General features: G+C 42.1%; 1 protein-coding gene across 1 annotated transcript in view; it reads right to left on the reverse strand.

The window, feature by feature from the left end:
* The window catches only part of LOC115820826 (ERC protein 2), a 151,751-nt gene that overhangs the window by 92,148 nt on the left and 44,603 nt on the right, over window positions 1–15,000 (reverse strand). The window contains exon 6 of the mRNA XM_030784513.1: window positions 9,007–9,174. Within this exon, the coding sequence (XP_030640373.1) occupies window positions 9,007–9,174 (168 nt within the window). The remainder of the gene's footprint in view (window positions 1–9,006; window positions 9,175–15,000) is intronic.

Consider the following 15,000-nt stretch of genomic DNA (forward strand, 5'->3'; position numbering starts at 1 on the left):
AGCTAATCACAAACGGTGAATGGCTTTCATCAGCACACAGGCCGGCTGTGGTCTGAGATATGGACGTAAGTGCAGGGGCGGGAAATAGAGGGGCAGAAAGGAGGTCAAGAGAGAGAGGGAGAGAGAGAGAGAGAGAAGGGGGGGGGACTATGTACTGGAATAGCCTGTGATCACGAAGCGTTCAACTAACACAATTAGGGCAAAGTTTTGAACTTGGAAACTGCAAAGGAAAAGAGATGAGAGATGACCCTGCAGAGTGGAGCTCATCAGAAATATATCGCAACCATCCCCTCAACTCTTCCCCCCTTTCTCTCTTTCTCTCTCTCTCACACACGCACACACACAGAAACTAACAAAGGTTCTCTGAACACTATAACACAGTAAAAGAAAAGGCCATCACATCCCTCTAGAACATTCATTGTAATGCTGATCGGAAAAACAACAGTAAAAAGTCATTATTCGAATCTGATGCAGATAACTACGGGGTTATGTGAATTCCATGTCTACGTTAACTTCATATAACACATTCCATATATACGCATCTTAATGACCTCACTCAACCTTGACTGTATTAAAAGTGGAACGCTGAATTGTCAGGGATGCCACGACAGAAAGCTCCTGGAAAATTTTGCCCCTCAGACTAAAGGTATGAGCATACAGATATCTTTTTGATATCTTTTTATATATTTTACATTATCAATTCTTCACTGTACTCCATAGCTTCAGAGCAAGGGTGTCCGAAGGAAGAGAGAGATGGAGAGAATGAAAAGAGTTGAAAGAAAAGAAGATGGTAGGGGAAAAGACAGACAGGGTGGGTTATGAGCGTAGGGCCAAAAACAATTCCTGGTGGAGAGACGGCCACAGGGAGCCACCAGGGAGCCAACCAGAAACCACATCCACAGTCAACATGGCACTGCCAGAACTCTGTGCGCGCGCGCGCGTGTGTGTGTGTGTGTGTCGGAGGTGAGCTTTGAAGTGTGTTTATGTGTGCGTTTGTGTGTGTGTGTGTGTGTGAGAGAGAGAGAGAGACAGAGACAGAGAACAGAGGACAGGATGGAGAGACAGAGAATTGCAAAGAGAGATATAGAGATTTCAGAACACCACCAATACGGGCTCATTTTTAAAGCTTAAGTGCACTGTAATTTCCAAAGCCCACACTGCTCCAATACACAGTGGCTGTGCGCATATGGAAAAACCCATTAACCGCAACATAGCCACTATTCCCCAAATAAAGACAACAAACAAATATAGAAATAAACAGAAATGTCATTACACGTTGGTCACAGTACATCCAGCCAAGCCCTTGCAAATGACTCCGTGTTAAAGATTTTCTATAATCTTCTCTCAGTGAACTTACTGAACCTAGATCGTTTCAACCAGAAACTCTGGTTCTGGAACTGCAGAACGTTTATGACATCATATTTACAGGAAAGCCTATGACATCACGAAATTGCCAATTTTGTCTCCCTGTTTTCTAATATGAAAAATGAGACAAATGGGTAATCAAAGGACAAAATCAAAGGACAACTGTCAAACAACCTGAAAAATTCTCTTCAGTTGCATTTTATGGTATTAAACCTTATCTTGCCATTATTATCAGACAACTCCATAAAAGAGAACACTTTTACAGTGTTTTTAAACCTTGTACAGAATCGTCTAAAAGACATAACTTCAGATTTCCTAAAGCCTTCATAATGCCAATTCTGTTAAACTAACTGATCTTTTTGAAGATAGCCAAAGTCAGGTTTGCACCCCCCCCCCCCCCCCCTCTCTCTCTGCTCTCTTACCATCTCTGTCTCTGCTCACTCTCTCTGTCTCTCTGTCTCTGAGGACCACTTGCGACAGCAGGTCAAGTGCTCCACATTTAAACGTGAGTGGGGTTATTGGAGAACTCGGCTGAAATAGAGCACTTTGAAAAAAAAGGTGTTTTGAGCTCAGGCTAACAGGCTAAAGAGTCCAACGGTAATTCTGGTAATTCTCCCATTCCATGGAGATCAAGAATATTACTGAGCTCAGGACCTGAGACCACAACAAAAAGACAGCTGTCAGCAGAACATAATAGCATAATGGCCCAATGCTATTACGCTTTCGTGTTGGGTTGGTCGAGGGAGGGAGAGAGAGAGAGAGAGAGAGAGAGAGAGAGAGAGAGAGAGAGGAATTGTGACAGTGCACTCCATATGCACTCACAAACTAAACTCACACACACACACACACACACACACACACACCAAAGCAAGTCACATTCACATACGTAATGAGAGAGACCCACTTAGGTGCACATAATAACACAGTTACACACACACACACACACACACACACACATAAATGCGCGCACACACGCGCACATACACGCACATATACATACACACAGAGTGAGGGAGAAAGACAGAAAGAGAGAGAGACTGACTGTCCTGTAAGTAATTAAGGGCTCAGCTGGGTGCAGAACCAATGCACTTTGACAGGACTATGTTAGCGCTGTAACCCCACACCACCACAGACGGCTTCCCACACTCATCTCACCAACATCCAGTAGTGTTCTCTCCACAAGCCATAATCAGACAAGACTGGCCACACAGCCAAACTCTCCCAGGCCTCAACAGCCAGTCCATACTCAGGTGCTTTCTCTGACCGGCTTTCATATAAAAACTGCTCCATGACTCAAAACACTGAATGCAACTGAAAAGCCTGTTGTCAGCTACAAGCCTCTGAAAAGGTCAGCCAGTATTCAGGAAATGGCTATATACAATGTCTACAGAACCAAGAGACAACCAAAGTCCAATGTTACAAGGGCCTGAAGTTTTTAAAGATGTTTTGGCCACAGAGGCCTGTCCAAACATTATGTACACGCACACACACACACACACACACACACACACAAACATCCACAAGTGCAGAGCACAATTCCATTAAAGTGAGTGCATATTACTTAAAATTGCAGAGATAAATCATTGTGAACAATGTGTGTGTATGTATGTATGTGTGTGTGTGTGTGTGTGTGTGTGTGGTCAGCTCTGTAATCATTGTGGCCTGCTGGCGAGACAAAGCCACTTCCTGCATGCCGACAGGAAGTTGATGGATGACTCGCTGTCCCACCCCCCGCAGTAAATCAGAGCCAATTAGAGCCAGGAATAACAGCTTCATTACCTCGTCTTTAAAAGCACCAACGGTCCTGACTCAGTGCGTACTAATGCAGGATCAAAGAGACACCTGGGCTCACAACACACACACACACACACACACACACACACACTCTTCTTCATATGCAGCACACTTTGTACATAATGTGCTACCACCACCACAAATCATCCTCTTATCAGATCTCTTCTTGACATGTGTTTGAAGTCTTACCCCGACTGTATACAGAAAACGCGTATATGAGTCTGTGAGAGCCCCACTCTCTGTTCTGGGCATATTTATGCAGGGTACTCAGTGAGGTTCGAGTCTAGCTTCTTCCTCATGGTCTGAAATGATGACATCTTCAAACCACAGACTGCAATGCACTTCAAACCCACCGCCAAGTCCTGGCTGTTCAGTTCATTTAAAGTACTCTGTAAATCGAACCGCCCGCAGAATGAACAAAGAGCCCCAGAGCTGTTTAGAGACAACAGAGTGCATTCTGTTTGTGTTACCACCTGACACGTCTTGACATGAACAGTCTTATGGTTCATGCGTGCAATTAGCTGAATCAGATCAAGACCTGGATTAGCATTTAGACATGCATCCCTGTCATAACAGTAAGAGAAAGAAGTAGGAGTAAAAAGAACTGTTTGGTGTCATGACTTGGGCTGGGACAATTTCACTACAGTTCAGGAGATAACGCGACACCTAGTGGCAGTATGTGTATTGCAGTTTACCATTTTGAAAGCACTGGGCCAAAATACACATGGGATGAAGCGCATGCAAGTGCATGCAACGAGTGAGAGTGAGCCTTTGTTTTTCAGAGTACACAAGTTTGTTTATAAAATAAAATGAAAATGAAGTAAAGGGAAATGGAGAATAACCACTAATATGAAGCTATACAAAAAATGTTTACGTTATACTGTAAATGAAAGATATTTTACTGCAGGAATAGAACCTGCTACTTATCAAATGCATATCTTTTCTGACATTTCTGGAACTCTTAGATCATACTCTTTTCAAATTAGTTTTTCTTTCACATTGCTTACTGTTTCTGTTAGGGTGTAAAATCATGACTGCTTTTCATCATACTTCAACGATGCTGACAGTGTTTTGGTCTGTCCTGTGTTGTATTTGGGGCGTGTGTGTGTGTGTGTGTGTGTGTGTGAGTCAGAGAAGGAGGATATGGTCAAATAATAGCTACACCCACACATTCTCATTTCTCATTTCCTTTCCATAGGGATATTACTGACCTTTTCCACCACATAATGTTTCATAAACATTCAATTTATTCCAATATTACAAAAAAAAAGGAAAAGAAGAACCCTTTAAATTCCAGAAGAACATTAATGCATGTAACATATGAAGCTTGGCTTACTTTATGTGTATTCTATAAAAATGAATAACTAATGTATTGCTTATTAACAAGTCTATAATGAGAGACTGTACAAGACCAGTGTACAAGAAGTTGCCAGGCAAACTTCAGACAAACTATGACCGATAAAACTCTGAAACAGAGAAAGGGCATCGGAGGGGGGGTCCAACCTGTGACTGTTACATTGGTCCCTCTGTCCTGAGGGAAAGTCTAATAACCTAATTGGGTTTTGGTGGAAATCGTCCTCCATCCCGAGCGAACATCTTACAGGACTGGACCTCCCCATGGTAAATCTTAGTTTCCAAGGAGCTCTAGATAACAAGTCGATTCGGAAAAAGAGAGATATGTGTATATTTACCCAAAGATAAGTGGATTGGAACATCTGTCTAATATTTTCTGAAGTTAATCTCTGTGTTTATGCACACTACACTAAAGTTTTTTATGGGGTCTTTACACTGCACAAGAAAGAGCTGTATATTCAAGCTGCGTGTGTGAGTGTAGCGTGTAGACTGGGAGGTTGCTTTGCTCTGTTTACAAGCATGGCTGTTGACCTAGATTAGCTTTGTCCGGGTTAGGTTCGTGTTTGGGTGTATCAGCTAACCTGCGTGGTTTTCCTTAGAACTGTGTGATTCTGTGTCCCTGGGTTACAGCTCTGTGTTTAGATGTTTCACGTTGCCTGGGTAGGCAGCGCGGCCGGACGCTTCAGCTAACCTGGGTTAGCTCTGCTCTTGGGTGTGCCAGCTCCTGTGATGAGTTCTGGGGCTGGAGCTGTGTTTATGGAAAAGCAGGCTAGCCGGTCACAGCCCCCAATCACTGGATACTTTCCATACTAAACAGCCCCATCTTCCTCGTTCTCCTCACAGACAAATCAATCATGAAAAAATGGCGCTCTCTCTGGCCTACTTAAACTTGTTTGCTGTACTGTTATATGTTGTTGTTCCTTTTACAGTATTTTTGAGCTACCTTAATCTTGAAATATTTTGAAAGAGTTTTGCAACAGCCAAACACTGTAAACTGGTGTCAGCTGTCTCAGGTCCTAAAAGCTCTTCAGTTACAGGAAATCAGATAACTTCCAGAGGTATGTAGCATTTAGTAACCATTGCTAACCATGTCAAGGTTGATAGCCAGTCCGTACCATTTTAAGACTTAGAGGGAAAAGATCTTTAAAAGAATAATAAATTATAACTATATATAATTTATAACTATATTTAAGAGAGAGAGACAAAAAATGAAGCTCTATTTGGCCTTTACTCTTGCAACTGGAGGAGTGAACACAAACAAATTAAGTGGGAAATAACCTCTTCACAGGTGAACGTTTAAACATAATAAAAAAAAAAAAAATCACAGAAAGAGAGAAAAATGTTGTGGGTGGGAGTAAAAGTTAGGAAGTTGGGTTGAAAAGAAGGAATGCAGTGAAGGTGAAACGTTTAAAGTTAAACCCACACACACACACACACACACACACACACACGCTCTTCCCTGGTGATATATCTTGGTGTGGAGTGAGAAGGAAGCCCTGTAAGGTACACTATAAAGACAAAATACTATATGGATCTTAAAGAAAGAAACAGAACTGTCTGGTTCACACACCTGCACTTTATCCCACCATTCACATAGAGGCAGAAAAAGAGAGAGCAAGAGTATGTGTTTGCTTCAGAAGGACCATCCAAGAAGTTATCCAAAAACTTTAAGTAAAAATAACATTTTAAAAAGCCCCACAGGTCAAATAAAACTTCAGCTGAACCAAACACACTAGATATACGATAGCAGGCCAGAATTGCTAAAGCTGCGCTATGCTACACAACGCTAGGCTCACCGGTCCAAATCACGCCTTATAAATAATACAGAGTTAACCGAGCTTGTTAGCATCCCACGGGGAGGGAAGGCCTTTAGGCAGCCCAGCCAATTAGGACAGTACAGGAGCAGAGGACTCACATGAAAAGCTACGGAAAAGGTCACTTCTGTGGGCCGTACACAGAGGAGCCAGCGTTCGTCTAGAACCTAAACTCTAAAAGTCAATCCACATTAGCACTGAGCTAACAGGTCCCCAGGTGGCACTGGGGGGAGTCGAAGGGACACAACTGACTGGGAACACATCTCTCTCTCTCTCTCTCTCTCTCTCTCTCTCTCTCTGACGCAGCTTAAAAGCCATTTAATATCAGGGAACCATCCTTGTCAAAAGACAGGAAGGTGACACCAACCGGGAAAAGCTCTACAAAGACCATTAGCGATAACCCAAGGAGGAAAGAAGATGGGAAGAAAAAGGATTTAATTGCCCATTAAAAAGAGAGGACAGCATAGCAAGAGACAGAGAGAATGAAGAAGAATGAGAAGCAGAGAGAAAAAAGGCCCAATCGCACTACTAAGTGTCCCATTTCCCTGTGTTCCATTAGCACTGATCTCCATAAACACCCTGAATGCGTATAGGTAATCTCCACAGAGGAAGAATTACCCAATATGTTTTAATCCATCTAGACACATTGTAAAGCAGTGCTGATGAAGGAGAGGAGATAATGTGACAACGTTTTATTTTTTTACTGAGTGGGCTGAAGAGACTCTTTTGGATGACTATGAGAAAGAGACAGATGGACAGAACCAATGAGAGAAGAACTCAGGACAGGGAAGTGCCTTACAGTAGTCGTAGGGCTCCCAAGTATGTTAGGAGAATACAGGAGGGGTCTGTGTGTGCGTGTGTGTGTGTGTGTGTGCGTGTGTGTGTGTGTGTGTGTGTGTGTGTGTGGCTCATTTTATACATATCTATCTAGCCATCTATATATATCTATGTTACATTACATTTATTCATTTAGCAGACGCTTTTATCCAAAGCAACTTCCAAGAGAGGCAGGAAAGATATCTATATCTCTCTCTCTCTCACTCTCTCTCTCTCTCTCTCTCTCTCTCTCTGTCCCACGCACCCACCTAAAGTCCCGTGATGACCAAGCCTTTGAGGTCGTAGCACCTCAACTGTGGACTGCTCTGTCTAAACCCTTGAGGTCTGCTGATTCTGTGGATTCTTTTAAAGGGCAGCTAAAGACATTTTTGTTTAGACAAGCATTTGGGTAATCTTTATGCGCCAGGTCTGCATTTTTATGTATTTATTGTGTATTTATTTTTGTGTGCGTGTGTTTGTGTATTGTGTATTTTTGTTTTATGTACTGCGTTTTTTAGTGTTTTGTAGTTTGGGTGGTCACTTCATATGTTTTTTTTTTATGTTGTATAATGCTCTTGTACTGCACTTTGTGATTTATGTCTGTGAAAAGCACTATACAAATAAATTTTACTTACTGACTTACTCTCTCTTTCTCTCTTGCTATATATATGTTTGTGTGTGTGTGTGTCTGTGTACACATACACACGCGCACCAACACACACACACACACATATATATATACAGCTAATGCCCTGAACTCATTATATCTCATTGACACACATTCCTCACCATGAGACTTTGATGTAAAAAAACAGCTAATGGGCAGGGAAGGTTAAACCTTTTAATTGAACCACAGCAGGTAAGATTAAACCTTTTAAAGAGCAACTGGACATCCCTCTGGTCCCATTAAAGGCGACGTCTCATTGGGAATCCAACAGCAGTTTGCGCAAGCCGCGGGAGAGAAAGAGGAGACAGAGAGAGATTTTTATGCAACAAGGAGCTCACATATGCGACAACACCACAGTCCACATACACTGCACAACTTCTCAGAGCAAATGGTTTATATATTCAATAGCTGAGATTACTCAACATGACAGAGCAGAGGCACCAGTGAAACCCAACAGCAAGACCCTAAGACAAAACCAGGCCAGACCTTAAAAGCCAAAACCAGTCCAAGACAATGCCAGGCCAAACTTGGAGGTAAACTGGGCCAAATCTAGCACAAAGTTGACCATTGACGGGTCAATTCAGGCCAATGGGAACTTGCGCCAAAACGCAGGACAGTAATGAGAAATATTCAGCCCAAACCAAACAAAGAGGAAGGAAGCGGGAGTCAAAGTCAGAACACTCAAAGGCAAGCTTTGGATGAAGCAAGCAGAAAGCAACCCAGCTTTAAGAGAATCCAAACCAAATAAATCCTTAAAAAGTGTGGAACAAACACATAACAGTAGAGAACGTCAAAATGTCCTAACCATGGATGGGGAAAAAACAAAAATATAATGATAAACTTGCTTGCCAGGCGCACATTTACATAATTACTTTTTCTTTCTTTCTTTCTTTTTAACTTTAGAGCAATCCGTTTGAGAGCGTAATGGCCCCTCTACACACTCAAACGCACGTACAACTTATGTTCCATTAAGCGTATTAGAACACAGTTACCACACAGGATCAGTTCAGTATGCTTTAATGCTATGAAAACATAGCTGAGACTGTAAATGCAATGACCCCCAAATTATTACCACCACCATCATCATCATCATCATCATCATCATCATCAACATTGTCACCATCACCATCACCATCATCATCATCATCGTTTTGTCTTGCACCGCCAGTGCCCAGTTCTACTGTCTTGCTTTCCTACCTTCTTCTGAAGGACGTTGATCTTCCTCTCTTTGACGTCCAGCATGTCTTTCATGTCTCTGATCTCTCCGTTCAGCGTGGCCTTCTCCTCCGTCACGTCCTGGAGCTGTTTACTCTTCTTGTTCAGGATCGTCTCCTTCTCTTCCAGACGCAGCCTCAAAGCGTCCACCTGACGGAGACACACAGACCCTGCATCAGCTTTAGGACAAAGTCTAGAGCCTGACTTGGCAGACGTGGAAACGCTTTTTTTTTTTTGGGTCGTTTTCTGTTTTTTTTAGTTTGGGCAAAAAGCAGGAACATAATCAATGATTGGTCTATGTGTTTGGAAGAGGCAGATCATGGATCCAGTGAACTTAACGCTCACACAAACAAATGATGTTAGTCAATCTGTCTTCTCAGGCGCTGTCATTTTGCATCTGAAACTGTGAAACATTTTAACAACGATGCCATACATCATTCACGGCAAAACTCTAGAGTAACTCAGACGATATCTGTGATATATGTGTGTGAGAATTGGAGGAAGATGAAAGACCATAATGGTGTTGGCTATCACATAGCGGCCAGAGCCAGAGATTGATCTGAAACTGTCCTGTTCTACAGAAACAGGAAATGTATGCCTCAGATTGATTTTGGATTATCCATCACACGAGTGTGTTACAGTAAATTGGTATGGATTTCAGCACTCCATAAGAGTTTATGCTTATGTTACAACACTCCAGCAGTTTGTAGGGAACTCGGGAAGGGAAGTAGTCCTGCGACATTTGTTATGAGTATGTAAAGCACCAGGCTGTGCTGTGTGCGTATTTCATGGGCATTGTTAACATTTTCTCTCCATATGTGCTCATATAATCAACCCCTGCCATGAGAGTGTTTACTGTCTAATGACAGGAGCAGGGAATTGTTCCTGAGTTGAACATATGCTATACTATTATGAATTCAAAACCAGGACATAAACATGACTGCATAATTATAATGACAATGATATTCAAACTATACACACACACACACACACACACACACGTATCTCAGTGTGGTTTGCTTCTGTGCTCTATTAGAAGAGTTCCTCAGGCATGATTGAATTTCCAGTTTTGGTTTCCATGGCAGCGGGATTGGGTAACACACAGCGTGCAAACTCACATGAACTTCAGAGGTGTCCGAGAGCTTATTATTAAGACCTTAATGAGTCACAAGAGGATACAGAGTCTCTCTGTCTCTCTCTCTCACACACACACACACACACACACACACACACACACACACACACACATTCACAGACTCTCCCAAAAAATTCATACAGTCCTGAGACACTGACAAAAGTAAACTTTAAGGCAGTCACATTTGAATGCAACTTTTACTGTCGTTGCTACTATCACAATACCCAGTATGACTTGACTTGCTTTTATAGCTGAAACTGCCGTAGCGCTAGAGCAGCTGCTGAGGCTGGAAACAGGAGTTACACAAGCACTACCTGCACTACATGAGCAGCGAACACACTGTCTGACGCTTGTTTTATGAGGAAGCTGAGCTTTAAACGAAGAAAAACACAGACAGGGTAGGTTCATTACCAGCAGCATTAGAACTGAGTCCAGACCTGTATGTCCAAGATGGGAGACTACTCCTCTCACATTTCTCTCCTGGCTCTGGCCCAAAGGCTGATACCAAACACTCTCTCTCCCTCATTCTCTCTCTCTCTCTTGTTCTCTCTCTCTTTGGCACTTAGTACTGCCAGTGACACTTGTAATCCCCCATCACTTGGCACACAGTAATTTATAAAGAATTTGTCCTGTCGTTTTTAGCAGGAAATCAGGAGCTGTGTGCTTCAGCTAATTCATTAACCTTTTGATACTAAACCAGCATTACCTTTTACTGCAGGACACACAACCTGTCTGAGACGGAATCAGATATCCCAGAAGGGTAAGAGAGAGAGAGAGAGAGAGAGTGAGAGAGCAGTACGAAACAAACGAGAACAGGGGCAAAGTAAGGAGTCAGAAAAAAGACAACAGGAGAAAAAAAGAGATGGAGAGAAGGAATAAGAGAACTTTCAACGTGACGCACATACAGACATGCAATTTGACGTTTTGTAGATATGTTATAATTGATAAAAATGTACAAGAATGTAGTCTGACCACACATTTTTGGTCCAAACTGCAGACTGAAGATGTTTCTCGGGAACAACAAATGTCTCTCGTCTTCTCTTTGGTTTGTATTACAGTGAGACCTCTGTTTAAAATCAGGCACATAGCACTGTAGCATTCCACTGCAGCCTCCACAGGACCTTAATCACACCAAATGACAATTTATAAAGACTACTTTTAACACCAGTGTTATGAAAGACCTGAAACGAGCCTAGCAGAAGCGTAGCAAAGAGGTTAGTTTGAGTATAGTGCATGTGCAGGAGAGATTTTAGCTAAGGAAATGGTTTTTCTGCCAAACCTGCAACGTACAGCAATAATAAAAAATATAAACATGACGTTAACTGTTTAATGGTTGTTACAAGTTTTGTTATGTTTATTTCCTAAGTGATGGATAGTTTATGACTAATCCAGCCATGGGCACATAAGCTCATTTCCGTGCAGGAGTCAGTGTCAGACTCAAGAGAAGCTCTCTGTAAAGTCTCCACAAGGCAAAAACAGCTCCAAGTTTTGTCCGGATCGCTCTCTATGTAAAGTCTCCACAAGGCAAAAACAGCTCCAAGTTTTGTCCGGGTCGCTCTCTATGTAAAGTCTCCACGAGGCAAAAACAGCGCCGAGTTTTGTCCAGGTCGGAAAACACCAGAGGCCAGAGGAAACTGGATGAATGTGGACTTTATCATCAAAATCTTTTATTCTACAACACAATAATATCAGAATGTAAACATAGTACAACTTCGTAAGACCTGCTCTGTGTGTGTGTGTGTGTGTGTGTGTGTGTTTACATTTATTAGGAGGTGCTGACATATATAGTTCAGTTTGTGTGTGTGAGGTATGAAGTGTGAGACTATATGTGTGTGAGTGTGTGTGTGTGTTTTTGTTTGCATGTTTATACAGGTGTGTGATGAATTCATGGAAAGCGGCCTATAAGGAAGATATTAGAGGCTCATCACACTCCGGGTGTCTGCGTACTTTCCAGTTACTTGCTTTCTCCATCCCACACACACACACACACACAAACACACACAGAACTGTGGACACAGTGAGACATAAACTGTATGTGGGGTTGATGTTGGTTCACATTCCACATTCTGTTATGCTGCGCTAACTTAAGACAATAGTCAAAACAGAATGCAACCTGTCTCTGTGGCAACTGGGGACTCGTTGGTCTTGATGAATTGGTCGCTAGGCGACACATTCCATTTTGCAATTAAACCGACCTTTTGGCCGAGCGCAGCGTGCTATGAGGCGAGTGTGTGTGAAACCATGGACAAAACCAGAGTCCAGCCAATAGAGACTGCACTGAGGCGTGCTCTATGTGTTCTGTCTCTCCCTCTAACACACACACACACACACACACACACACAGACACACACACACGCTCACTTATACACCTCTGTTACGAAGCTTCCCCAGCCTTTTCACTCACCACCACATCATTTAAGGATAGCCTTGATACATTTTCAAGATCTTGTGGTTACAGAGCTAATAATTCTTAGCCAAGACATTAAGTATGTTTACTCTTACACACTCCTCTCCTCTCTCCCTCTCTCTTTGTCCTTTTCTCCATCCCTCCCTCTGGCCAGGCTTCTCTTAGCAGCCAACTCTCATTCTGACCCTTCCAAATGACTGAGAGCGAAAGACAGAGGGAGGGAGGGAGGGAGGGAGGCAGGGATGTAGGGAGAGAGAGAGAACTGAAACTCAGCGTCTGCTTTTTTTCAGCTCTTCAGTTCTTTATCTTTCCCACTTCTTCATAATAAAGTTCACTGGCTGGGAACAACGCTCTTCCCGACATTCCGGCCAGAGAGCGCGGCTTCAATACCTGTAGGGAAACAGGTCTGAAGGTAAAGACACACTGTTGGAAGGACATAAACACACACACACACACACACACACACAAACCTACACACAAAGGGGTGCTAGATTGTAGAAGTCTTTTTAAAAATCCTCTGCTTTTTTTATTGTCTTTTACAAGGTTAAATCACAGTTTTTTAATTCGTCGCAGACAGCCAAGTTTAAGCGTGACTGTGAGCTTTCTGGCTAGATGAGAACATCATTCCCATCAACTCTGTAAAAACCTGGCTAAAATCTCCTGAAATCAGCCTTTTTGGTATTCCTTTATGGTAGCCTGCCAAGCAATGAGTGTCTATTTGGATGGTTCTCTGGTCAGGATAGCTAATGTTTCTTTTCCTCAGCTTTTGAAGGATTTTTTTTTTTTATAAAAAATTAACATCACAATGTCCAAACATCCAACTTGTGAGACGACAAATCGGCGAGAACCAGTCATTTGTATCAATGCTTTATTTTAACCTGCTGTGCTGAAGCTAATTAAAAACTACTCATGGTTACCTAACGCTAACAGCTTAATGACTGGGGGCTACATGATGAAAAAATGTACTAATAAAGAAGAATAAGCCAGCTACAGAGGATAGAACTCAACCTGCAAAACCAAAAACGTATGCTCAGATGTGTCAATCAATGACTAGTCACGGCAAATAGACACAAGTTATAAATCTGAAGCTACAGTGAGAGTGCCAAGTGTTAGCTGCTGAGATAGTCTCTCTTGTGCATTTAAAACTTCCCTGGAGAAGAATGGCATAAGGCAGTCATTATCAAACAGTTATTTGAATGCATTCACAGGGATATGAATCAATCGTAACTTGCAACGTGATATTTCTGTAATTATTGTTTATGTTACAATTAATAAGGCAAACCTGCGCTCTCTCAGACATGAAGAGAACAGAAATAGACTTTAAACCAACGCAGATGGCGCTTACATTGGAGGTAATTACTCAAAAAAAAAAAAAAAAAAATCGGTTTCTGTTTGAAGTGGTGTTTTTATGTAGATTCATGTCAGCCTGCTCTTCATCAGGGATTCAGAAAACTCCCAACGGCCACACCACATAAGTCTACAAAAATTACACGTCTCATTTTTAACTTCAGCCAAAATTACAACTGAAATACAGAGTTAAAGGGAACCCCGAAATGTCGGAAATGTCCAGTAAAATTAAAAAAAAAAAAAAAAAAGTGTTATAACTGGGTTTAACCTCAGAAAAAAATGTTAAAATGAAGTTAGTAAGAACTGTAGACAGCAGGTGTTTTAACTGATAGAAAGTGAGCAGTAAGAAAGTCTAAGCTTTGCCTTTAACCTGTGTTAAGCAGTAAAGTCACGCTCTCACAAACACAAAAGTCAGTCCATGGGCAAACTATCCAATAGCAGAGTTAAGGCGGTGAGAACGACACTGCAGAGTGGAAGAGAAGAAAGCATAGAACTGGCACACTATCCACTCAGTCAGTGGGTGAAAACAATCAGCATTGGTACACACATTTCATCCTATGTCAAGTGACTCAACACTGCTTTGAAGAGCACTAAATATTCACACTCAGACAGATCTGTCGTTTCTTCACAGGATATTGGCTAGAGTAAAAGTATCTGTATTACATCTGTGTGTGAAAGAGTACTCCAGCTCTACAGTACAAGCATTTGACTCAGTACAGAACAACCATACTCACAAAAGCTCACTTAAACGCCTATTTATGTCATTCTCCAAAACCATCATGTTAAACTGTGAACCTGCATATCGTCATCTGCCTTTCACCTAAATCTGGTTACCCTCAGAAATGCCTAATTTCTCTCACCAACTATTGCCTCTCCACGTGATGCTTTATGTCAGAGACTGAAAGGTCATCGAAGGCAGAAAAGCATGAAAGGAGGGGGTGACAACAAGTCTTGACCAGTCAAAACTGAGGCACGGTGAGACAGAGGATAACCGTCATTTTGACAACTGTGAACCAGATTGAACTGTCTGTGTTGTGTTTAGGGCAGTGTTAAGGTGAATCACAGGTTACTAGCCAAACACCCATAC

Source organism: Chanos chanos, chromosome 9 (genome assembly GCF_902362185.1).
Source record: "Chanos chanos chromosome 9, fChaCha1.1, whole genome shotgun sequence".
NCBI lineage: Eukaryota > Metazoa > Chordata > Actinopteri > Gonorynchiformes > Chanidae > Chanos > Chanos chanos.